The sequence below is a fragment of the Ranitomeya imitator genome, chromosome 4 (assembly GCF_032444005.1).
Source record: "Ranitomeya imitator isolate aRanImi1 chromosome 4, aRanImi1.pri, whole genome shotgun sequence".
Classification (NCBI taxonomy): domain Eukaryota; kingdom Metazoa; phylum Chordata; class Amphibia; order Anura; family Dendrobatidae; genus Ranitomeya; species Ranitomeya imitator.
Genome location: NC_091285.1, coordinates 181,196,687 through 181,222,012, shown reverse-complemented (window position 1 = coordinate 181,222,012; position 25,326 = coordinate 181,196,687). Strand labels below are relative to the sequence as shown.

Here is a 25,326-nt window from a genome sequence, read left to right as displayed (position 1 = left end):
GGTGAATTGGACCATATGTGATCTGCTTATATTGTCTGGTTGGGCTGACAGACGTTCTTTAGTGGTCCATTAAAAGAATACGGGAACTCTTAGCTATAATGATTTGTGTTTGTTATGCTCATCCACTTTATCAAAATTCAACCCTTGAGCGATATTCTGCATAGATGTATGTCACAGTTGGGAAGATTTTCCATCTAATGGCATTTCACTCCTTCACTATATTCATCTGCACAGTAATAATAATAATCTTTATAAAGCGCCAACATATGCCGTAGCGCTTTGCAATTCAACATTTCATATACAACATTCATAACAAAGTTAGCAATAATGCAATAATTAATGCAAAGATAATGACAACCCTGCATTGTAAGAGCTTACAATCTGCAACGAGGTGGGGTGACAAAGTACAGGTGCTTATTTACAATGATGGTTCAACCATCTTGAGGAAATGAGGGGTAGATAATGGCTGCATGATCTGGTGACCGCCAATATTTGTGGATGATCTGGTGACTAGCCAGTATTTGTGGTGCTTTTGGGAGCAATAAAGTTTGATGGAGGGTTATGATCAGAAAAGTAGAAATTGACCAACATATCAAAGGACTTCGATTAGGGAACGTAATTGGCCGCCTTAAACAGATGTGTTTTTAGAGAGTGCCTAAAACTGTGTTAGTTATGGTTAGCCCTAATTTCTTGGGGTAGAGCATTCCACAGGGTTGATGCAATTCGTGAGAAGTCTTGCAGCCGTGAGTGGGAGGTACGGATTAGTGCGGATGTTAGTCGAAGGTTGCTTGAGGAGCGCAACGAGCGGGTAGGCTGATAAATAGAAATGAAGGAAGAGATGTAGGGGGTGTCGCACTGTGGAGAGCTTTGTTTGTGCGAACAAGCAATTTAAATTGGATCCTGTAATGTATGGACAACCAGTGCAATGACTGGCACAGAGCAAACGCAATGGAGTACCGATTAGCCAGATAGATGACCATGGCTGCTGCATTAATGATGGATTGGAGAGGGGAAAGTCGAGTGAGAGGGATGACAATTAATAGGTCATTACAGTAGTCCAGGCGGGAGTGGATCAGGGCAGCAGTGAGGGTTTTTGTTGTTCCAATGGTGAGAAAGGGTCAGATTCTAGAGATGTCCTTTAGGTGTAAGGGGCAAGAGCGGGCAAGAGATTTTATGAGGGAGGTGAAGGAAAGATTGGTGTCAAACTTAACACCCAGACAGTGCACCTGCTGCTTAGGCGTTATTATGATATGCCACCCACGGATAGGGAGATGTCAGCTTTAGGGAGGTTAGTAGATGGCGGGAGCAGGAGAAATTCAGTTTTGGAAAGGTTGAGTTTCAGATAGAGAGCGGACATGATGTTGGAGACTGCGAACAGACAGTTACTGGTGTTCTGCAGTATAGCAGGGGTAAGGTCAGGGGATGACGTGTATACTGTAGTTGTGTGTCATCAGCATAAAGAGGGTACTGATAGCCAAAGATAGGAAGAGAACCAGGAGAGAGCAGTGTCCTTTATGCCTGTTGATTGGATCATAGAGAGTAGGAGATGTGGTCAACTGTGTCGAAAGCTGCAGAGAGGTCAAGAACAATGAGTAGAGAGTAGTCACTGTTATTATATTTTGCTGTCAAAAGGTCATTGGTTACTTTGATGAATGCAGTTTCTGTTGAATGTAGGGGTGGAAGCCGGACTGTAATGGATCTAGGAGAGAGTGCGTGGAGATGTAACTGGTAAGGCTGGAGTAGACCAGGCGCTCCAAGAGTTTAGAGATGAAGGGGAGATTGGAGACTGGTCTGTAGTTATTTGTGCAAGATGGGTCGAGAGAGGTTTTTTTATTAATGGAGTAATGATAGAGTGTTTGAAGGAGGAGGGGAAGATACCAGAGGAGAGGGAGAGATTGAAGATTTTAGGTGAGGTGAATAGTGACGACTGGAGAGAGAAACTGGACTAGGTGTGAGGGAGTGGCATCAGTAGTGCATGTAGTCGGACGAGGAGAGGAGCCTGAAGACTTCTTCTTCTGTGACGGGGTCACATGTCCAGAGTGGGCCAGAGAAGATGTGGGGAGGGATTGGAGTTATGGCACTTGGTGGCTGGGAGCTGATTTCCTGATGGATGTTTTCTATTTTTCCTATAAAGTTGGGAGGAAAGATCATCAGTACAGATGGCTGTGACAGGGGCCTGTGCTTTTGGACTGAGGAAGGAGTCAAAGGTGTCGAAGCATTTTTTTGTGCTGTTTTCCTTTTTGTTCTTATATCTATAGATAGATATATCCATAGATACAGTATGTAATAGAAAGGCCGATGTTTCTAAGGCTACTTCAACACTTGCGTTTTTAGCAATCCGTCGCAATCCATCGTTTTGGGAAAAAACGGATCCTGCAAATGTGCTCACAGGATGCGTTTTTTACCCATAGACTTGTATTAGCGGATCACGACGGATGGCCACACGTTGCGTCCGTCGTGCAATGGATCCGTCGTGTTTTGGCGATGTTTTTTTTCCTTTGCGTCCGCCATTTTCTACCGCGCATGCGCAGCCGAAGCTCCGCCCCTCCTCCCCAGACTTCAGAATGGGCAGCAGATGCGTTGAAAAACTGCATCTGCTGCCCACGTCATGCACAAATTTCACAACGTGCGTCGGCCCAACGCATAGCGACGGACCAGTACCGACGCAACTGTGAAAGATTCCTTAATGAGTGTTCAATTTAAAAAAAAAAAAAAACTGAAAAAAACGGCGTGGGCTCCCGTGTAATTTTCTGCACCAGAGGGGGAAAGCCGACGGCCGGGGGCTAATATTTGTAGCCTGCTATGAATATCAGGCCGCAGCTGTCTGCATAGCCTTTACTGGCTATTAAAATAGGGGGACCCCCCCAAAAAATGACGAGGGGTCCCCCTATATTTTATAGCCAGAACGGCTACACAGAGAGCTGCGGGCTGATATTCATAGCCTAGAGAGGAGCCATGGATATTGACCCCCCCGGCTACAAATACCAGTCCGCAGCCGCCCCAGAAATGGCGCATCTATAAGGTGTGCCAATTCCGGCACTTAGTCACTCTCTACCCACTCCCGTGTAGTGGTGGGATATGGGGTAATAAGGGGTTAATGTCACCTTGCTACTGTAAGGTGACATTAAACCGGGTTAATAACGGAGAGGCGTCAATAAGATGCCTATTCATTATTAATCCAATAGTAGGAAAGGGTTAATAAAACACACACATTAGGAAAAAAGTATTTTAATATTCTTCATTTAACCATACTTACCATACTTCAGCGTCTTCAAAAAATGTAAAATAATAAACCGTATACTACCTGTCCGCCGTAGTCCAATTAATACGAGTGTCCCATGACGATCTCCCCTATAGAACAGTGACATCGGGTGAAGTACAGGTAATACAGTGATCACCAGTGACATTATACACAGAAGCTCTGTACATAGTATACAGTATCAGTGTACAGGTAATACATTGATCACTGGTGACATTATGCACAGGAGCTCTGTATATAGTGTACAGATAATAGAGTGATCACCACTAACATTATGCACAGGTCTCTGTATACAGTGCTAGTGTACAGATAATATAGTGATCACTGGTGACATTATACACAGGAGCTCTGCACATAGTATACAGTGTATAGTGTCAGTGTACAGGTAACACACTGACTCACCAGTGACATCTCTAGCTGAAGTCCTTCATATCTGCTTTTCTTTTTTATGCCTCACAGACCACCATCACTTCTTCTAGCCAGGACTCATCTCTGCATAAAATAACACAGTTACCTAGAGCACAGCTTCCAGAGCACATTCCCCTCTTTTTCCTTTTGTTTTACACTACACATCTAAATATAGATATGCACCCACCATTAATACATAATTGGTTATTTTGCAACCCACCATTCCAAATATAAATTATAATACACCACTGAGCCCCTTCTAGCCACTTTCCCCACCTAATAAATATATAAATTAATTAGCACCTATACTCTTTCCCAATTCATTACCAGTTACTGCATACTCAACGCCCCCCACTATGTACTTCCCGCTCCCCTGATTAATTATATTTACATGCCCCTTCCGCCCCATTTCATTGTCACGTCTTCTCTCTCCCACCCTCTATTCATTATCAACAGCTCTACCCCCACATTTAATACATCATTTCCTCCCCCACCCTCAAAATTCTTAATTATTTGCTCTCTCCCGATCATCATTTGCTCTCCCCACCCCGACCTTCAATTCAATTGTTGTCCCTCTTCCCTCAATCTCAATTCATCATTTGCAGTCTCCCATTCCCTCCCCCAATTCATCATGTGCAGTCGCCTTCCCATCATTTCATCATGTGCAGTCGCCTTCCCCCCACTTCATCATGTGCAGTCCCATTTACCCCCACTTCAACATGTGCAGTCCCCTTTACACCTATTTCATCCTTTGCAATTCCTTTTAACCCCCCACTTCATGTACAGTCTCCCTTTATCCCTTCATCATCATGTGCTGTCCCCCTTTAACCTTCCACATCATGTGCAGTCCCCCTTTAACCCCCCTCCCCACATCATCATATGCAGTCCCCCTTTAACCCCTTCCCCACATCTTGTGCAGTCCCCCTTTAACCCCCCCCACATCATCATGTGCAGTCCCCCTTTAACCCCCCACATCATCATGTGCAGTCCCCCTTTAACCCCCCACATCATCATGTGCAGTCCCCCTTTAACCCCCCACTTCATGTGCAGTCCCCCTTTAACCCCCCTCCCCACATCATCATGCGCAGTCCCCCTTTATCCCCCCACATCATCATGTGCAGTCCCCCTTTAACCCCCCTCCTCACATCATGTACAGCAGTAAGGGCAGTAATGCCCGAATGCTGGCCCTGTTTGTAATAATTGTATTATGCATTAATTACGCAGGTCAACTGAGTGTGATTGAAGAACTGTCCAGTTTCTACAGTGAAGTCTGTCCAACCACTGGAGCCCATATAACGTACTGTGAACACTGGGTCCATCTTCTACAAGTTTTGAAAGACAGACAAAAGGAAGGAGATGTTCTTAGCACCCTAAGCAGTCTCTATCAGACACTAAATACTGCCAAGTAAGTGCAGGCAACTTTTTCGATGGTGTGAAGTAGGTTGATTAGTGTAACGTACATATGAATAATAATCAGGTAGCAATCCTATCACTAGATATTATTTCAAGTTTTACCTATGATCAATCTGAGTCTCATTCCCTACAGTCCTAAGGATTTTATCTGGGGGGAGCAACTGCCTTGCAAAAATTTACGTAAATGTTGTATTCCGATAAATGGCCATCCATGTAATATACGAACATTTCTAGTCTGCCAGAACAGAGAACACAAGCGATTTGGCTCAAATAAAAAAAAACAGATGAAGGGGCCAATTTATCAAAGCTTTTATTCCGGGAAAGTGTAGTAAAAGCTTTGAAAATCGTAATATTTTTGAGCAACTCGGAGTTGAGTAGAGATGGTGTTACTTTTGGCATTTTTACGCCAATTTGAATCTGCTCCTCATTAATGGCAGACATTACAAACTTGTAGTCCTTGAAAGATTTTCAGTTGACTCAGTCTGCAGACAGCAAACAAAGTATTTCACACATAAAAACATAAATATTTCATGAAACTCAATTGTCAACATATTTTTAATCCAAACTGCATTTAATGAAGTAAAGTTAATTGCCATGAAAGTGTCCATATCCTTGTTAAATTTATGAAATCCTACTTTTGAAAAGAGATAATACTTTTTACCATTCAATGAATTTCCTTTACCCGGTTCCTAAAAATAAAGATTGAATTGTCAGAAGAAACCTATTAGTTTTACCCCAAGTGCTTTGGTTGGCTCCCAAGACAAATCATCGTCACTTATCCAGATTATATTACAAAACCTGGCGTTACAGATATGACAACTCACATTTCAGCTCAGAACGCACTGCAATAAAAGAGTCATTAAAATAAAATAGAATCTGGATAATTGTTTCTTTTAAATTTGCAAGAATAACATTTAGATTATAAAAATCAATTTGAATAATTAAGATCACTCTCCGAGGTTGTTAAAAAAGAGAAAATGATTTTCATTTATAACATCCTTTACTGCAGCTGTATTTGAAAAGTTTTTTTTTTTTACAAATACTATTTCCTAGCCTGGAGGTTACTTATGCTTATAATAACTTATCAGCTCTGGGAAAGTGCGCGCTGTCTAGATGGACTTTTATTTTTTGTTCTGGGTCACTGTAAGTACTGTCGCAGGAAAATATATGCTAAATAATGTACAATGTCGCTGTACTTTAAATTAGTCCTTGAGAATCTGATGTATAGTACATAAGGTGCGTATTTGCAGTTACATTTCTGAGAACTGATTATGTTTTTTTACGTAAAGTAATAGTCGGTGCACATGGGTCACTACTAGAGATGAGCAAATAAATTCGAGTGAAATTGCATTCTACTCAAATTTCAGCAAAATCCACATTCTCCAAAATGCAGATATGTTGTAATTTGATTCGACAGAGTAGCAGACACTGGTCTATATTTTTATTAACCATAAAAGACCATCAAATTTTTTTTTTTTTTTTTTTAAATCCTTACCCAACTGAGCTGTCCAGCCCCTAAGTGCCATCCATCTGATCCTTGACTCGTCTTTAATCCACTAAAATCCACAGACCTCCCACGCTGGGCCGGCACTTACGGCTTTGATAAGGCCCAGAAGAATTCTGGGAAAGTGCACGGACAGTAACGGCATCATGTCCGCCGTATGGGGAGACTGTAGGTGCTCCATTGCCACCACCTCTCCACTGATTGTAAGCTTTAGATACGTAGGTGACATATGGGGGCAGTAGGTGGTCCCTGATCTCCATCTATCACTGACTGTAACGATTAGATAGTAGGGTGACATATATAACAGTAGGTATTCCCTCGCTGATTATAAGAGTAGGTTCACATGAGCATATAAAAAATCATTCAGAGTTGTATCCAGAAATTTGGGACAATTTTTTTTCTAACTTGTCATCCCTGTACAATCCGATTATTACGGCAGCAGATGGTAATCATTTACAGGACCATTTATGGTTTCCCGTGATACAGAATTATAAATTAGATGCTATACTGTGTCTCTGTATGACATCCCATTTTTTTAATGCGCTCATAGACTTGAATGGGAGAGTCTTATATGATTTACGGAATAAGCTAGGGCATGCTGCAATTTTTTTCACATGCAGATTCGATCAGTGAAAAAAATTGCTCCATTACGCTGCCCCATTGAATAACATTGGTCTGAGCGCAGTCACAGACAGGAAATACGATTGTGTGAACAAGCCCTCTTGGCTTGTTTTCACGAACCTACTGGCGGCACTAAAAGCCCTTTGTTCAACTGACAGTTGTTTAAAAGCCTCTTGAACAAACTGTAAAAGATCGTTCAGTACATATAGGCTGTAATTGATCTCGGCAGCACATAGCCTGTTTAAACAGGACGAAGAGCTGCTGAGAGAGAGAGATGATTTTTAAGACTACTTAAAAATCATTTCATCTGATGAATGAGTTTTGGTTTTTCATCGGGTGATCAGTGGCCTGTTTACACTGTATGAAACGAGCTTTCCTTGAGCGCTCCTTCACAATAACCTTGCAGTGTAAATGGACCATTGATTTCAGATAACAAAGTGCTATATGATATCAGTAGGTGTTTCCTGGTTACTACAACTCACTCACTGTACATTTCAGATACTGAGGTGCCATCTGATAAACGCATGTTTTCACTGGTTAACTCCTTTATTGTAAAACATATTATACAGCTCTGGCAAAAATTAAGAGACCACTGTAAAATGTTCAGGTTGTCTGATTTTTTCCTTTATAGGTATATTTTTGAATAAAATGTAAATTGTTCTTTTAGTCTATAGACTTCTGACAACAAATTTTGCATTTTTTTCTGACAAAGATAAATGGTCAAAATAAAAAAACAGTGCTTTCAGACCTCAAATAATGCAAAAAAAACAAGTTCTTAATCATTTAGAAACAACAATAATAATATTTTAACTCAGGAAGAGTTCAGGTATCAATATTTTGTGGAACAACCATGATTTTTAATCACAGCGTTCATGCGGCATGCTTTCCACCAGTCTTTCACACTGCTTCTGGTGCAAAAATTTAAGCAGCTCTTCTTTGTTTGATGGCATGTGACTATCCATCAGTGGCAGATTATAATGAGGTCAATCTGGGCGGTAGCCCAGAGCCTAGTGGTGTGGGGGGGCCCTGGGCAACCTCTCAGATTGACCGCCGCCTTCAGTGCATTACTGCCCTGACTGGCGTATGGGCCCGGTGGGCACAGGGGGCCTGCATCGGGCTCACTGGGCCCCTGCCGGCACTGCGGCAGTTTAACGCTATTGATGTGCGGGTGCAGGCCCGCACGTCAATAGTTAACAGCTGCCAGCCAATCGGAGGCTGGCAGCTGATGTCAGCCGCAGGGCGCACGTCGCCGGCGTCTGATGTTATTGTCAGTCGCCGGCAAGTGCGTGCTTCAGCTGCGAGGAGGGAGCTTCGCATAAGAAGGAGCGCGAACAGGTAAGGAGAACTCTTTTTTTTATTGCGAATGGCAATCTGGGGGGCCCGGGCCAGAATGCTGGACACTGGGGGCAGAGATGCTGGACTCACTGGGAGCAGAGACGCTGGACACACTGGGGGCAATATGCTGGACACACTGGGGGCAATATGCTGGTCACACTGGGGGCAATATGCTGGTTACACTGGGGGCAATATGCTGGACACACTGGGGCAGATTGCTGATCATACTGGGGGCAATATGCTGGAGACCCTGGGGCAGATTGCTGGACACACTGGGGGCAATATGCTGGAGACACTGGGGCAGATTGCTGGACCCACTGGGGGCAATATGCTGGACACACTGGGGGCAATATACTGGACACACTGGGGCAGATTGCTGGACACACTGGGGGCAGAATGCTGGACAAACTGGGGCAACATGCTGGACACAATGAGGCAATATACTGGAGACACTCGGGGCAATATGCTGGACACACTGTGGGAAATATGCTGGACACACTGGGGGCAATATGCTGGACACACTGGGGGCAATATGCTGGACACACTGAGGGCAATATGCTGGACACACTGGGGCAGAATGCTGGACACACTGGGGGCAATATGCTGGACTCTCTGGGGGAAATATGCTGGACACACTGGGGCAGAATGCTGGACACACTGGGGGCAATATGCTGGAGAGACAGGGGCAATATGCTGGAGAGACAGGGGCAATATGCTGGAGAGACTGGGGCAATATGCTGGACACACTGGGGGCAGGATGCTGGACACACTGGGGCAGAATGCTGGACACGCTGGGGGCCGAATGCTGGACAAAGTGGGGGCAATATGCTGGAGACACTGGGGCAATATGCTGGAGATACTGGGGACAATATGCTGGACACATTGTGGACAACATGCTGGACACACTGGGGCAGAATGCTGTACACACTGGGGGCAATATGCTGGACACAATGGGGGCAGGATACAGGACACACTGGGGCAGAATGCTGGACACAGTGGGGCAGAATGCTGGACAAACTGGGGCAATATGCTGGACACACTGGGGCAGAATGCTGGACACACTGGGGCAGAATGCTGGACACACTGGGGGCAGGATGCTGGACATTGGGGGCATAGATGCTGGACACTGGGGGCAGAGATGCTGGACACTGGGGGCAGAGATGCTGGACACACTAGGGGCAGGACTAGAGACATGGGCAGAATGTAGATATGGGGCATGATTTGAGACACGGAGCAGAATGAAAGACATTGGGCAGGATTGGAGACAGATCATGCAGGATCAGGGGGCAGGGTGGATACGATGCAGACTGATGGGGTAGGTTGGGGAGATCATATGGGGCAGGATGGATACTCATGCAGGCAGGATGGGAGAACATATGGCTCGAGCCAGGAATGAGATACACGGGGCCAGGATGGGGGATATTAATATTACCATAGGGGCTAATTAAGGGATATTATTACTGCAGTGATGTATTTATTTTATTTTTTGAGGACACTGTTTTAAATGGGTGGCGGTCCTGTTACTGTGTAGAGTGACACTATGTCGCCTCTTTTTCTTCATGTGGTGTAATGTAGAAGTTAGGAAAAATTAAGTAATGTGTTCTACAAGCGGAGTTCGAAATAACTGTGTTATTTCCTGCAGAGTCGAGTCCTGGCTGAATGAAGTGATGGCGGTCTGTGCTGGATGAAAGATGAAGGACTTCACCTAGAGACATCACTGGTGAGTCAGTGTTACCTATACACTGACACTATACACTGTATACTATATACTGAACTGAAGGGTAAATTGACTAGATCAATGGATGTTTGACAGGTTATAGTTTCAGACAGCAACTATTTTTCTGGAATAATCTGGTTCAGGTATACAATGACCCCGTCGCATGACCCCGTCACATGACCCCATCACATGACCCCGTCACATGACCAGGGGCCCACAATGTCTGAACAGCCCGGGGCCCTGGCTACCCTTAATCCACTCCTGCTATCCATCATCCTCTTGATTACATTCCAGAGGTTTTCAATGGGGTTCAGGTCTTGAGATTGGGCTGCCCATGACAGTGTTTTGATTTGGTGGTCTGTTAATTTTTGCCAGAGCTGTACATTGCATTTTCATATATTAAAACTAATTAGAAAACTGAGGCATATATCGCAGAATAGGCTAGGAGACATTTCTCTTTAAGATATTGTCTTGTTAATACATTTTTTATTTCTGATAGAAAGGCAAAATGCAACAATTTGTTCGCGGTCACATAAAAAAATTGCTCCTCTGTGGGCAGGTGTTGCTGTTACTTACCTGTAATGGCACTCCATTTTGCTTTCTGGTTAGATACGTCTTGTGTGCTAGTTTTTATTGAACATCCTACAAGTAATCTGGAATCACTTTACACTTTTTGGACTATAAAACGCACCAGACCATAAGACGCACCTAGGTTTTACAGGAAGAAAAACAATTGAAGCAAAAAATGTAGTCCTGATATAGTGTATTGGGAGTATCTGCTGCTGACACTGTTATAGGGGTAATGTCCCCCAATTCTGTAATAATATCCCCCATTGTGGTATATATGTCCCCATCCTTGTATATATGATCCCAATCCTGGTATATATGTCCCCACCCAAGTATACATGGCCCCCAATCAAGGTATATATGGCCCCCATCTCCTTCCTGGTATCTATGGCCACTATTCCCATCCTGGTATACATGGCTCCCATCCCTATCCTGGTGTCCATGGCCACCATACCCATGCTGGTATCCATGGCCACCATCCCCATCCTGGAATTCATGGCCACTCTCCCCATCATGGTATCCATGGCCACCATACTCATCCTGGTATCCATTACCACCATCCCTATCCTGGTATCCATGGCCACCATCCCCATCCGGGTATACATGGCTCCATCCCCATCAATGGGAGTGGAGAGTAGTGAATATTCATTCCCTTTAATAGCAGGCATACGTGATCGCCCAGCCACTACTGAAAGCGGGCAACTGCGGCTAACAGTGTGCCCACTATTAAACAGAATGAATATTCACTTCTCCCCACTTCTTGGTGCCTGTTTCAGTGCAAAGAGGTTGGAGGGACTATGGGCATGAGGAGCAGTGAATATTAATTTTCTTTAGCAGCGGGCACAGTGTTAGCTGCAGCAGCTGGCTCCTGCCTCCTGTGACCCGCTGCTCTACTACTACTACTCCCCATCCACAGCCATACAATAAGATAGGGTACATCCATGAATCTTGGCTTGCAGACCCAGGCCAAGAGTGTGGAGAACTTGCATTCCAGGAGATAATTACCTCTTTTTTTTTACTGTATCTTTATTTATTGAACATGTAAAGAGAAAAACAGTATATAATCCTAAGGCACTAACAATGCTGAGATATATACAGAGAAACAATTAGGTAGGAAGAGGAGTTAACTCTTAACATCCAAGTTAGGCTACTTTCACACATCAGGTTTTCGCCGTCAGGCACAATCCGGCAAATTTTGAAAAAAAACAGATCCTTTTTTGTCTGCCGGATCCATTTTTTCTCATAGAGTTGTATTAGTGCCGGACTGCGCCTGATGGTCACACATTCCATCTGTTTTTTGCTGAATCCGTAAAAAATTATTTTTCTAGTGGATGGAGAAAACCTACAGAGGGCTGAATGTAATATAGCAGATCTTGCCTTGAGTTCTACTAATAATACAGTCCTACTATTCATCAGGACTAGCACTCAAGAAAGCTCAAAAAATTGGAAGTTTGAAGCCTGCATTGCTCTGAATTGCTCAAGAGACAACTTGAGAATACCCATTTCAATATTTTCAATATACTCAGTATATGGCCAAAATTATTTTGTTTTAATAATCCCATATACTGTACATACTTGTCTCTGACTGTTGTGCTAATTTTGTATAGTGTTCTACAGTAATAGTGGGGTAATATAGGGTCAGCAGGTTGCCATTCAACTTGACCACTCTGCGACCTAACATGCAAACTAAAGAGAAAGCAAAATAAAAAATGGAAGTGCAAAGGTACACTGACATAATATGATAATTGCGGCAATCGTTTCACAAGTATCTTGTAATGCAAATAAGATGTTCAGTGTGTAAAAAGGAAGATAAACAGCTGAAGTTACACATATTAATGGTGATAAAAAATAGCTTCAATTTTCACCTCTGTGCTTTCTCATTGATGTGTTAAGGTTAGTGTATTCATTTGTAGATCCCTAAGAAAAGCTCTGGACTATACAAAGCAAAGTCTAAGGATTTCTATTGACCTGGGACAACATGAGAAATCTGCTGAGAGGTGGATTCAAGCTGGAAAAGTATATTATCTGCTGCAAGAATATGAACTTGTAGAGATTTACCTGCATGTAAGTAATAACATAAATGGAATTCAAAATGTAAATGTATATAGATTACTAGACGGTAGCCCGATTCTAATGCATCGGGTATTCTAGAATATGTATGTAGTTTATTTATGAAGATTTTAGAATAATACATTGAATACACAGGATTCAGCTGGCTGCAACCAATTAGCGAAGCGTGGTTGAAATCCCGTGCCAATTCGCGGCCGGACTACACCTGTCGCTGATTGATTGTGGCCGGGCACGTAGTATATAGCACAGCCACGGAGTATATAGCATAGCCCACATAGTATATTGCACAGCCCACGTAGTATATTGCACAGCCCGCGCAGTACCACGCACGCAGTGTATAACACAGGCCACGTAGTGTATAACACTGGCCATGTTGTGTATAAGACAGCCCACGTAGTATATAGTATATTGCACAGCCCGCGTAGTATATTGCACAGCCCGCATAGTATATTGCCTAGCCCGCGTAGTATATTGCACAGCCTGCGTAGTACATTGCCCAGCCCGCGTAGTATATTTCCCAGTCCGCGTAGTATATTGCCCAGCCCGCCGCATAGTATATTGCCCAGCCTGCGTAGTGTATTGCACAGCCCACGTAGTACATTGCCCAGCCCGCGTAGTACATTGCCCAGCCCGTGTAGTATATTGCCCAGCCCGCGTAGTATATTGCACAGCCCGCGTAGTATACACCATGTTCCTGCATGGTCAGACACAACCTCTGCACAATACACAGCAGGGGCACATTTATAGGATTATCTCAACACAGGAACATTTTTTTAACACATAAAATTTTGCAATTTATTTTTATTCCAAGATCTATTAATTCAAATGTACTTTGTGGGTGGAAAATCCCCTTTAACCACTTTCTGACCTCAGATGGAATAGTACGTCTGTTAGGGTGGTCTGCAAGTCAGACCCTCAGGGATATTGGATGTGTGCGTGCCCTAAGGGGGTAGATGGCTACGGGGTTGCCTGTTCCCTATTGTGGGTTTTAGGTTGGGGCGTCCGTCTTGGGCTGAGTCTCCTTCCTGGGTGCCCTGCACTGACGGCTGATGTGCCCCTTCTTCCCACAGTTATAGCACTCAGTCTGTCGCCGATCCCTTCTGGCAGAATTTGTCCTATGCCTCTGAACGTCATTGGAAGCATAATGCATCTGTACTGGCTTTGCCTTCTGATCTAATTCCACCCCTTTTGCCACCCGCACCAATTCCTCTATCTGGCATATTCTCCAGTCGGGCTTGGCTGCCTCGACCTTCTGCCTGAGCTGTGGTTTAAGCCCTGCTATGAATGCCCCATGGAATAGTCTTCTACCTGCTTCCCCCATATCGTCATACCCCAAATCTGCATGTCTCAGTTTTCAGTTCCCCCAGAAGTGTTCTACTGTGTCATTTGGACCTTGTACTACATCCAGTAGGGAAATTGTGGATTCCCCCACCTTTTTCCGGCACCATGCATGTAGACCCCGTAGGAAGTCTATTCCTGACTCCACAGTTTTGACATATAGATATCTTCTCCCTGCCCTGTTTATTGCATCCAGAACTGACTCCATTCGTGTGTCCCCAATTTTCCCTCTTAAGATGGATTCTAAATCTACTCAAGTACATGTATAGGTATTATTCAGTCCTACCATTCATCTGTAGAAGGCCATGGGTAAGTCATATGGGTCTGGTGCATCCTTGACCAGTGTCATGTGGTCTTTTGGGCCACATGGTTTGTAATGGGAGGCAGTTGTCATCATGGGTGTAGTTGTGCGTATGGGGGTGGATGTTGATGCCGCAGCGCCAGTTGCATCCATAGTGTGGAGATTTGTGTTTGAGGGTTGATAGTCTCCGTCATCTACTGGTGTGCCCATGTTTTCTTCTGATTTGACTGTCACGTTGTGTCCAGGGTCGTGGGTTCTAGTCTGGGTGTGAATGACAGGATAAAGTCCTGTCGTTGGTGCCCCGTAGGGTCTTGGTCTCCCGCAGGCAGAACATTGTTCACGCCAGTCGGGGTTCTGCTGTCCACACACACACACCCACCCTTCCAGACCTGGCAGAGCAGGAGCCGTGAGATGAGGTTGATATGGCGGAGGCGTTTTTGCTTTCTGTCTGAACCTCATTCCTTGCGGTGTTTCTACCTTAACCCATCCTCCTTCTCTTTTTAACTCTTTTGCTACATCTGCCCAAGCCCTTGCCTGTGCCAATAACTTATTATACGTAATCCATCCCATACTCCCTGCTAGAGCTGAGTCCCAGAGGAAAGAATCTAGCGGGTCATTCTTCATTCCTAATCTAGCAACTTACTAGAGTCCTTCACAGCAACTTTGCCTTTCCTTTTCTTCACTATCTCATGGGCACTGCACCCCTCCCTATGCTCTTTACTATCTATGTTTCCCATTTCTGCCTGCTCTCCCTCTCTCTCTCTACGTTCTCTGGTCTTTCTGACTGATGCTGATATTTCACTGCTTTAATGTGTAGCCCCTTATTGTGCCCACTTTTCACGGCCTCTATTTCCTGTTCCTATGGTACTAATACCCTAAATATCTACACTTTCTAACCTCCACCGTTTTCACAGTTCAGGTGTGCAGAAGCGTAAATCCCCTTTTTCGCTCGTTTCGTAACCAATGCTAAAAACTCAGCCAATAGGCGTGCAGACTGCGGGGATGATTAGTGATTTGGCCCTTGTGACCGCCGCAGCGTCACTCACTAATCCTCCTTCAGACTTAAGATGGCATACACAGAAACCCTATATATTGACCAGAGAACAAAACTAGCTAACAGCAGGCAGATTAATGTGACCCAAATTTTCTCCTGACCTATCAGCACCATCTAGGGAGGGGCAGCTTGTGCGTGCAAGGACAGATAGACACAGACAGACTTGATCTCTGACCCAGGATGCCCCAAGGAGTCACCGTAGGGAACTGCAGAGACCCTAACCCGATTCAACCGGCTTTTTAGACCGTATCTCTGTCACTCGCCCAAAAAGGACGTCTCCTCATGGGTAAATTCACACACTCATTCACTCTTCAGTCATGTGCTAGACATATAACAGGGATAGCAGCACATAAAATTGACCAATCCAATATGCCTTTAAAGTATCACGTAGGATATTCTATGCTTCTTTGCCAAATAATATGGACGGCCTTGTAGGAAGATCCGACTATATCATACCTTGAAATCTGGCTGCAGATTTGTGAGACAGGTGGAGACACAGAGAGATTGTAAGAAGCTAAGGTTCTTACCTTCACCGGTGATGTTGTCTGTGTGTCCTGGTCTCAGGTCTGCGGCTGCCGGACTTCCAGATATTGGTGGTCTTCCGTTTGGCCGCCCGCCCAAGGGACGCCAAAAATGTTAGGGCGGTCTGCAAGTCAGACCCTCAGGGATATTGGATGGCTGCCAAATGTGTGAGTTGCTCTGGAGAATGACGGACAGAGATCAGATGTGGTATCTGTATCAGCTGCTGTGTTTATTCAGGGAAGGACATTCAGTTATATACACTTTTGAGTAGGCGTATACATCATGTCTGTGCGCAAATCAACTGTTTATTACATATGAGATCATTCTTAATTCATCAGGTGATCTTTACCTAAGGGGTAACTTGGGTTTAAGACACGTAGGGGCTAATGTCCTAAGTCTCATTCGGTTTTTACCTCTCTCAGCAGTTCAAGTAGTCAACAAGATGACTTAGCAAAGTCAGGCATGTCTGGACATATTCTGAGACATATATATGAATTATGAGAATACATTAAGGTGGTCCCTGATTTCCCTATCACGTCCAAGGTCAGAATCCCCGCTTTGATGCGGGCTCCGGCGGTGAGCCCACATCAAAGCCGGGGCATGTCAGCTGTTTTATACAGCTGACATGTGCCCGCAATAGCGGCGGGTGGAATCGCGATCCACCTGCCGCTATTAACTAGTTAAATGCCGCTGTCAAACTCTGATAGCGGCATTTAACCAGCGCTTCTGGCCATGGGGCCGGAAATGCGCGCATCGCTGTCCCCCGTCACGTGATCGGGGGTCATTGATGCATCAGCATGACAAGCAGAGGTCTATTGAAGACCTCTATGGTTGTTGATGCCAGATTGCTGTGAGTGCCACTTTGTGGTCGGCGCTCATAGTAATGAAGCAATTCTACTACATAGGAGCGATCTAAGCATTGCTCCTATTTAGCAGAGCCGATCAGGCTATGCCAGCTTCTAGCCTCCCATGGAGGCTATTGAAGCATGGCAAAAGTTAAAAATTTTTTTTTAAAAAATATGAAAAAAAAGAAAAAAATATAAAAGTTTAAATCACCCGCCTTTTGCCCCATTCAAAATAAAACAATAAAAAAATCAAATATACACATATTTGGTATCACTGTGTTCAGAATCGCCCGATCTATCAATAAAAAAAAGGATTAACCTGATCGCTAAACGGCATAGCGAGAAAAAAATTTGATACGGCGGAATTACGTTTTTTGGTCGTCGTGACATTGCATTAAAATGCAATAACGGCCGATCAAAAGAATGCATCTTCATCAAAGTGGTATCATTAAAAACCTCAGCTCGGCATGCAAAAAAATAAGCCCTCACCCAACCCCAGATCACGAAAAATGGAGACTCTACGGGTATCGGAAAATTGTGCTTTTTTTTTTTTTAGCAAAGTTTGGAATTTTTGTTTCCCACTTAGATAAAACAAAACCTATACATGTTTGGTGTCTATGACTTAATAATGACCTGGAGAATCATAATGTCAGGTCAGTTTTAGCATTTAGTGAACCTAGCAAAAAAGCTAAATAAACAACAAGTGTGGGATTGCATTTTTTTTGCAATTTCACCACACTTGGAATTTTTTTCCCGTTTTCCCGGCATGCTAAAACTAATGATGTCGTTCGAAAGTACAACTCATTCCACAAAAAAATGAGCCCTCACATGGCCATATTGACAGAAAAATAAAAAAGTTATGGCTCTGGGAAGGAGGGGTGCAAACAACGAAAACGCAAAAACGAAAAAAGCTGGGGTCATGAAGGGGTTAAGTTATTTCAAAAAGACAGTTTAATGACTGATGGCTTTAAAATGAATGTCTTACAGGCTGGCATCCAAGCTTCCATGAAAGCAGAGCACTTTTCTGCTACATTGCACCTGTATGAAGCTGCCGGAGATGTGTTCTTCCACGGGCTACAGACAAGAGAAAAGGCTCTTCCTTTTTACAAGGTAATGATTGCTTATAATTTAAATTATAAATAATTAACCCACTTACAATTCTGTATATTATTTTTTTCACTAATCTTTCAGCGTCCTGAAAGTTTTTTTTATTACTTTCCTCTAAATATTGTAATCTCTATTAAAAATGTGGTCTAACGGAAGAAATCATTTATATCATAGAGAATAAACTTCCTAAATTTTAAATCTCTTTGGTCAGTTCAGAACCTTAGTCAATAAAATCGGATGGAAAAATAACTACATCAACTAAAGATACCTTAGTATCAAATATTATCCAATCATTGAAACTGTAGTTTACGTGTGGGCCCTGATTAATCAAGGCTTTTATGGCAGAAAAGTGGTGTAAAAAGTTTGGAAAAGTCACAAAATTGCAGAAAATGGTGCCTTGTTTTCTGTTTTCGCACCAGTTTCTTCTTGCTCTGCCTAAATTGGTTGGAACCGGGGTGTGATGGGGGTGTGATGCCAGAGCTTGTCATCAAAAACGCAGGGTTTGATGACTCATTTGTTTTCATAGGTTGAACGTTCCTTGTTAAATCCCTGTCCACATTGTCTTCAAGTAATCCCATACATCAGTCTTAATAACAAGTAATTTGATGCTGTTTTTAGTGATATTTTACTGTTTATATGCTCATATTTTGTACTTATATTACTAATATAATATTCTCTTATCCTGATGACCTTATACCCCATCAAATGTTTAATTAGTACCAGAGGATTGCTCTACGTGATATTGTGTTCTTTACTACTTTGATCAAAGACGGCGCAAATATCATTAAAATGTCCTAAAAGTCACAGAGGAATTTTTATGGAAGCAATATACATTTTAAGGACAGTAGCTCTGGAGCACAAACTGGTGCTTTGCCAAGCATAATACACATAGACTAAAAGTAAAAATTAATGAGCAATCTTGAATTCACGCCAGTATGGCATATGAATGTTTTTCTTAAAATTATAGATTGATCTGTAATATGCAATAAAAGAATTGGATCTTTTTGTTTAATTTCATCAAGTAGTTTACATTACAAGCGTATTCAGAATTTGTATCATCATTTTCAGGATGGCGCCCTGCCTCTGGCAAAGAAACTGGAAGACACCCGATCACAACTCCGAATTTTTCACAAGCTCACCCAGCTGCTAATACATCAGAAAGATTATAAATCTTCACTGGAATTTGCGACAATGGCTGTCAGGCTCAGCACCCTTGTTGGTAGGTATTCGAACATCTACTTGTAATAACTTAAAGGGGTTTTTTGGTGAAAAAATCCAGCTATCTGCGGGATTGGTCTTAAGATACTGAATGGTGGGAGTCCAACCTCTGAGACCAAACCGGAATTGCTCAATCGTATCTGTAAGAATTAACTAATATTTTAAATCCAGTATCCAAGTGCAAAAAAATCCCATTTTGACCAATCCAAAATAAAACATAACTTTTAATTGTTAAATTGCAGATGCGTTTGAATCATTACCCTGATGAAACATGTTGGGAAGACGCTTTATTGTTCCTCTGGTCAATAGACTTTAGAAAATAGGATACAATTCTTGATGGTTAAATAATGGATGGCAATCCTTTTGCTTTAGGCTTGTTTTACAATTTGAGGCTATTGTAGCTGCACACCTCACTTATAGGTAAATCTATCCATAAGTATATTACAATTGAATGGCTCAGCTAGCATAGCAATTCACCTCGGGGTACATTTAAAAATAGGTAGAACCAATAAAGAACAGAGTTAATATTCATAGGCACTTCAACATATGATCTGCACTAATTACTCAGATTTTTAATTTAGCAATAAAAAGTTATGTATCATTTTGGATTGGATAAAATTAGATTTTTTGTCATTTGGTTATTCGGTTTAAAACAATCTCTGGGACCAAAACTGATAAGCAGAATGGGGAACTTTATTCCTGTTAAAAGAAAATACCAGTGTACACACTCGACTGATGTGCCATTCATTCTCTATGAGGCTACCAAGGGCTACATTCGACTAATTTAGGTAACCCAATAGAGAATGAATGGAGCAGTGGTCGGGTATGTGCACTTGTGCTACTTTTAATTGGGGATAAAAGTGCTGTTCAAATGGTAAACTTTCAACAAGCCAAAGTAATTTGGCCTTCTTTTAACTAATGAGCTAAGTAAATACTATAAAAAGGTGTCAGTTGTTACCGTATATGTTTAGAATATTTTATTTTCAGAAACAGATGAATAGCTTTATGCTATTTACATTGCAAAGAAGTAGTCCTTGGGTTCATTTGAGCATCGAAATGTGGGCAAAGACAGGTCTTTATGCATTAATTATAGCTGTTATCCAGATATTGACAAGGACAATTAAATGGGAAATTCATTTTTACGCATTGTTAAATATTAAGAATGATCTCAACTTGATAGATAGGGACTTAAAGGGTTTCTGATTAGAGACACTTGTCAGTTATATGCAAGATGCATGATAAATGTCTGATTGCTGAAGATTCTATCACTTGGACCACCTCTGAATACTAGAACTTGGGGCACAAGCCACGGCTCCTCTTTGCTGTGACTGGGATGGAATTAAGTGGCATGGTCATGCACAAACGCTGATGCTTCACTTATTGTCTAGGAGACTGACAAAAAGTGTCAAAGTTCAACCTTAGAAATTACTGGATATGCCACTAACTGTCACACTTTTGGATCTTGGACCCACTGCACCATGGACCACTGAGAGCCCGGAGGAGAGTAACTAATCTACCTCCTGAGCTTTTACTTGAGCCCCTGATGTTGGGGTTAGAGTTAAGCCCAGCTAGGTGCCAGGTGCTACTCCAGGACAGATCCCGATACTGCAGCAGCCGTCAGGACAGTAGAATGAACTAGGAGTCCAGCACAGGACCAGATACAGAGGATTCAGATGCAGCCATTCGACCAGATGGGACGGATACTGGAACCAGTTCAGGCAGTGTGGGATTCAGGCTCAGGTACCGCTGGAGCGCTTTCAGGGTTCAAGTACCTCCGGAGAGGTTTCGAGTTCAGGTACCGCTGGAATGGTTTTGGATTCAGGTACTGTACAGACAGGATGGGATATGAAAGTAGAACTGGTACTAGTACAGGTTAACCTGTACTGGTACTGAGACCTGATCACTAGCTATCAGCTTGTAGGCTGAATAACTACAATTGTTGCTCAGGCACCTCCCAAAGGTGGAGGTGCTGTAAGTGCTAAGTGTCTATCAGCTATTGGCTGGGGACACATTAGGAATGTGCACGCTGTCTCTTTAAGAGACATGGACTGCATGCGCCCTAAGCACGCTGCCAGGAGACCTGGTGCACAGAAGCCGGAGCAGGAGATGCAGCAGGGCAGACTGGGCAGTAAGTCGGCATGCAGGAATGCACTGGATGCTTCAGAGTCCTTGAAGAATCCATACCTTGATGGAGCTGTACAGTAATTGTTGTTAATGATTATGACTAAGCATGGGTTACCTGTGTAAAAGACCCAGAAACATGAAATTGACTAATTAAATGAGTAAACACGAATATAATAACCTTTGTTTCAGTATACATTTGAAATCTATTGAAATGCATATAATAATAAACAGTTTTGAAACTCATAGTCTGCTATTCTTCTTTATATGTAAGATCAGGGGCAATCATTTACCCTCTATAGGGTACCTGATCACCCAAGCAGAACATGTTCTCACAGTCAGTAAACGCTGTGGGTTGGATGCTGCGTACATAGGCAGCGTCCAAGCCACAGCGGCTAGATGTTACAGCATAGTGGATTGGATTTCAAGAAATCCAGTCTCCACTATGCGTGCACGTGAAAACGCCTGAAGAGAAAAGCTTGCAGGTCTATCACAAATATAGCATCATTTCTGATTCTTCACATGAGATTTAAGAATTCTACATTATTTTGTGTATTTTATTTGTTTCTGGAGATGTGCTTATTAATAAACTATTTACACACATTATATAGAAATAGAAGACATGACCAACATTCTGATCATTTTGGTATTCATAAAATGTAAGGTTAAGACTTTTGGTCCTGACTGCGGGGAGGAAGGAGAGGACTGTGGCCGTCGCTGATTGGTCGTGGCAATGGTCGTGGGCGTTTTGCCACGACCAATCAGCGACTTGGATTCCATGACAGACAGAGGCCGCGACCAATGAATATCTGTGACAGAAAGACAGACAAAAGTGACCCTTAGACAATTATATAGTAGATTATTATGGATATGGCACAGCGTCAGCAGTCATCTATACTTAGAAAACATACACCTTTTAGTTTGTAAGAAATCTTCTTCTGAAATGAATGGACCTCTCTATTTAATAGTACATTTACTGATAATTCTGTAATTGACAAAGACAAAAAAAAATGTCTCCCTCCTATTGCCTGATTGTTTTGTGTCTCAATCTAGGGGATCCAGTACATGAACTGATTGCATTTCATCGACTGGCCGGAATCTACTATGCCTTGCAGATTTATGAGATTGCTGAGTACTGTTATCTTAAGGCGCTGTCTGTATGTTCTTCGCCGATACAACATGCAGCAGAGGCTGGATATTACGTGAAGGTGTATTGGCGGCTGGGGGATATTGCACTGCATAGACGAAAGGTAAAAGATCTTCTAATATTATACAGGTCCTTCTCAAAAAATTAGCATATAGTGTTAAATTTCATTATTTACCATAATGTAATGATTACAATTAAACTTTCATATATTATAGATTCATTATCCACCAACTGAAATTTATCAGGTCTTTTATTGTTTTAATACTGATGATTTTGGCATACAACTCCTGATAACCCAAAAAACCTGTCTCAATAAATTAGCATATTTCACCCATCCAATCAAATAAAAGTGTTTTTTAATAACAAACAAAAAAACCAACAAATAATAATGTTCAGTTATGCACTCAATACTTGGTCGGGAATCCTTTGGCAGAAATGACTGCTTCAATGCGGCGTGGCATGGAGGCAATCAGCCTGTGACACTGCTGTGATGTTATGGAGGCCCAGGATGCTTCAATAGCGGCCTTAAGCTCATCCAGAGTGTTGGGTCTTGCGTCTCTCAACTTTCTCTTCACAATATCCCACAGATTCTCTATGGGGTTCAGGTCAGGAGAGTTGGCAGGCCAGTTGAGCATAGTAATACCATGGTCAGTAAACCATTTACCAGTGGTTTTGGCACTGTGAGCAGGTGCCAGGTCGTGCTGAAAAATGAAATCTTCATCTCCATAAAGCATTTCAGCCGATGGAAGCATGAAGTGCTCCAAAATCTCCTGATAGCTAGCTGCATTGACCCTGCCCTTGATGAAACACAGTGGACCAACACCAGCAGCTGACATGGCACCCCACACCATCACTGACTGTGGGTACTTGACACTGGACTTCAGGCATTTTGGCATTTCCTTCTCCCCAGTCTTCCTCCAGACTCTGGCACCTTGATTTCCGAATGACATGCAAAATTTGCTTTCATCAGAAAAAAGTACTTGGGACCACTTAGCAACAGTCCAGTGCTGCTTCTCTGTAGCTCAAAAGTGGCTTTACCTGGGGAATGCGGCACCTGTAGCCCATTTCCTGCACACACCTGTGCACGGTGGCTCTGGATGTTTCCACACCAGACTCAGTCCACTGCTTCCTCAGGTTCCCCAAGGTCTGGAATCGGTCCTTCTCCACAATCTTCCTCAGGGTCCGGTCTCCTCTTCTCGTTGTACAGCGTTTTCTGCCACATTGTTTCCTTCCAACAGACTTACCATTGAGGTGCCTTGATACAGCACTCTGGGAACAGCCTATTTGTCGAGAAATTTCTTTCTGGGTCTTACCCTCTTGCTTGAGGGTGTCAATGATGGCCTTCTTGACATCTGTCAGGTCGCTAGTCTTACCCATGATGGGGGTTTTGAGTAATGAACCAGGCAGGGAGTTTATAAAAGCCTCAGGTATCTTTTGCATGTGTTTAGAGTTAATTAGTTGATTCAGAAGATTAGGGTAATAGGTCGTTTAGAGAACCTTTTCTTGATATGCTAATTTATTGAGACAGGTTTTTTGGGTTATCAGGAGTTGTATGCCAAAATCATCAGTATTAAAACAATAAAAGACCTGACAAATTTCAGTTGGTGGATAATGAATCTATAATATATGAAAGTTTAATTGTAATCATTACATTATGGTAAATAATGAAATTTAACACTATATGCTAATTTTTTGAGAAGGACCTGTATTTAAAGCATTATATTTAAATCAACATAGGAAGCAGAAGCATGTCCGAGTAAAAAATAGTTTTCTGTAATATTGGAGAATTTTTAGATTTTTTTTATAGCGTCTAAGGTTTTAACTGCATGTCATGAGTGACAACTTCAATCCATGGGCCAGATCAGGGTTCTCTGGCAATCGACAGGAGCTGCTCATATTTCCTGAGCGCTTAATTCACCGGCCTGGTGTGACGTCTTCTATGCAGCATGTGGCGCACAGTTGACGATGTACCAGCCCAAGCAAACTATAAGCAGAGCATGGGATCCTAGAGGCTAACCCCTTAATGACCAGAGGTTGCACTTTTGAACGACACCATTGGTTTTACCATGTCGTGTACTCGAAAACGGGAAAAAAATCCAAGTGCGGTGAAATTGCAAAAAAAGTGCAATTCCACATTTGTTTTTTTTTTTAAATATCTTTACCACGTTCACTAAATGCTAAAACTGACCTGCCATTATGATTCTCCAGGTCATTACGAGTTCATAGACACCAAACATGTGTTGGTTCTTTTTTATTTGAATGGTGAAAAAAAATTCCAAAATTTGTTAAAAAATAAATTGTGCCATTTTCCGATACCCGTAGCGTCTCCATATTTTGTGATCATTGTTTTATTTTGAACGGGACGAAAGGGGGGTGATTTTAACTTTTATATTTTTTTTTTTATCTTTTAATACCTTTAAAAACATTTTTTTTTTACTTTTTGCATTCTTCAGTAGTCTCCATAGGAGACTATAAGCTGCAGTTGTCCGATCGGCTCTGCTACATACAGGCAATGGTCAGATCGCCTGTATGCAGCAGAATTACTCACTTGCTATGAGCGCTGACCACCGTGCTGACATCTAGTGGCCAACAAGGAAAATTGCAATTGTCATAATAAAAGAGTGATAAAACTTTTTTCCTGATTTTTCAGATTCAACAAGCACTTGAATTCCCTGCTTATCAGCGTGGATCAGGGTTCAGAGACCCTTGTCAATCACATAATAAACCCCTGAGAATTGTGCAGCTCAGCATACAAGAGAGCATACAGAGTAGAGTACGA

At 42.7% G+C, this 25,326-nt stretch overlaps 1 protein-coding gene across 5 annotated transcripts in view; it reads left to right on the top strand.

The window, feature by feature from the left end:
* The window catches only part of SH3TC2 (SH3 domain and tetratricopeptide repeats 2), a 103,280-nt gene that overhangs the window by 73,938 nt on the left and 4,016 nt on the right, over positions 1 to 25,326 (top strand). For all 5 annotated transcript variants that reach the window (XM_069764131.1, XM_069764133.1, XM_069764132.1 and 2 more), the window contains 5 exons: positions 4,892 to 5,072; positions 12,738 to 12,888; positions 17,942 to 18,064; positions 19,130 to 19,280; positions 22,454 to 22,650. In XM_069764131.1, the coding sequence (XP_069620232.1) occupies positions 4,892 to 5,072; positions 12,738 to 12,888; positions 17,942 to 18,064; positions 19,130 to 19,280; positions 22,454 to 22,650 (803 nt within the window). The remainder of the gene's footprint in view (positions 1 to 4,891; positions 5,073 to 12,737; positions 12,889 to 17,941; positions 18,065 to 19,129; positions 19,281 to 22,453; positions 22,651 to 25,326) is intronic.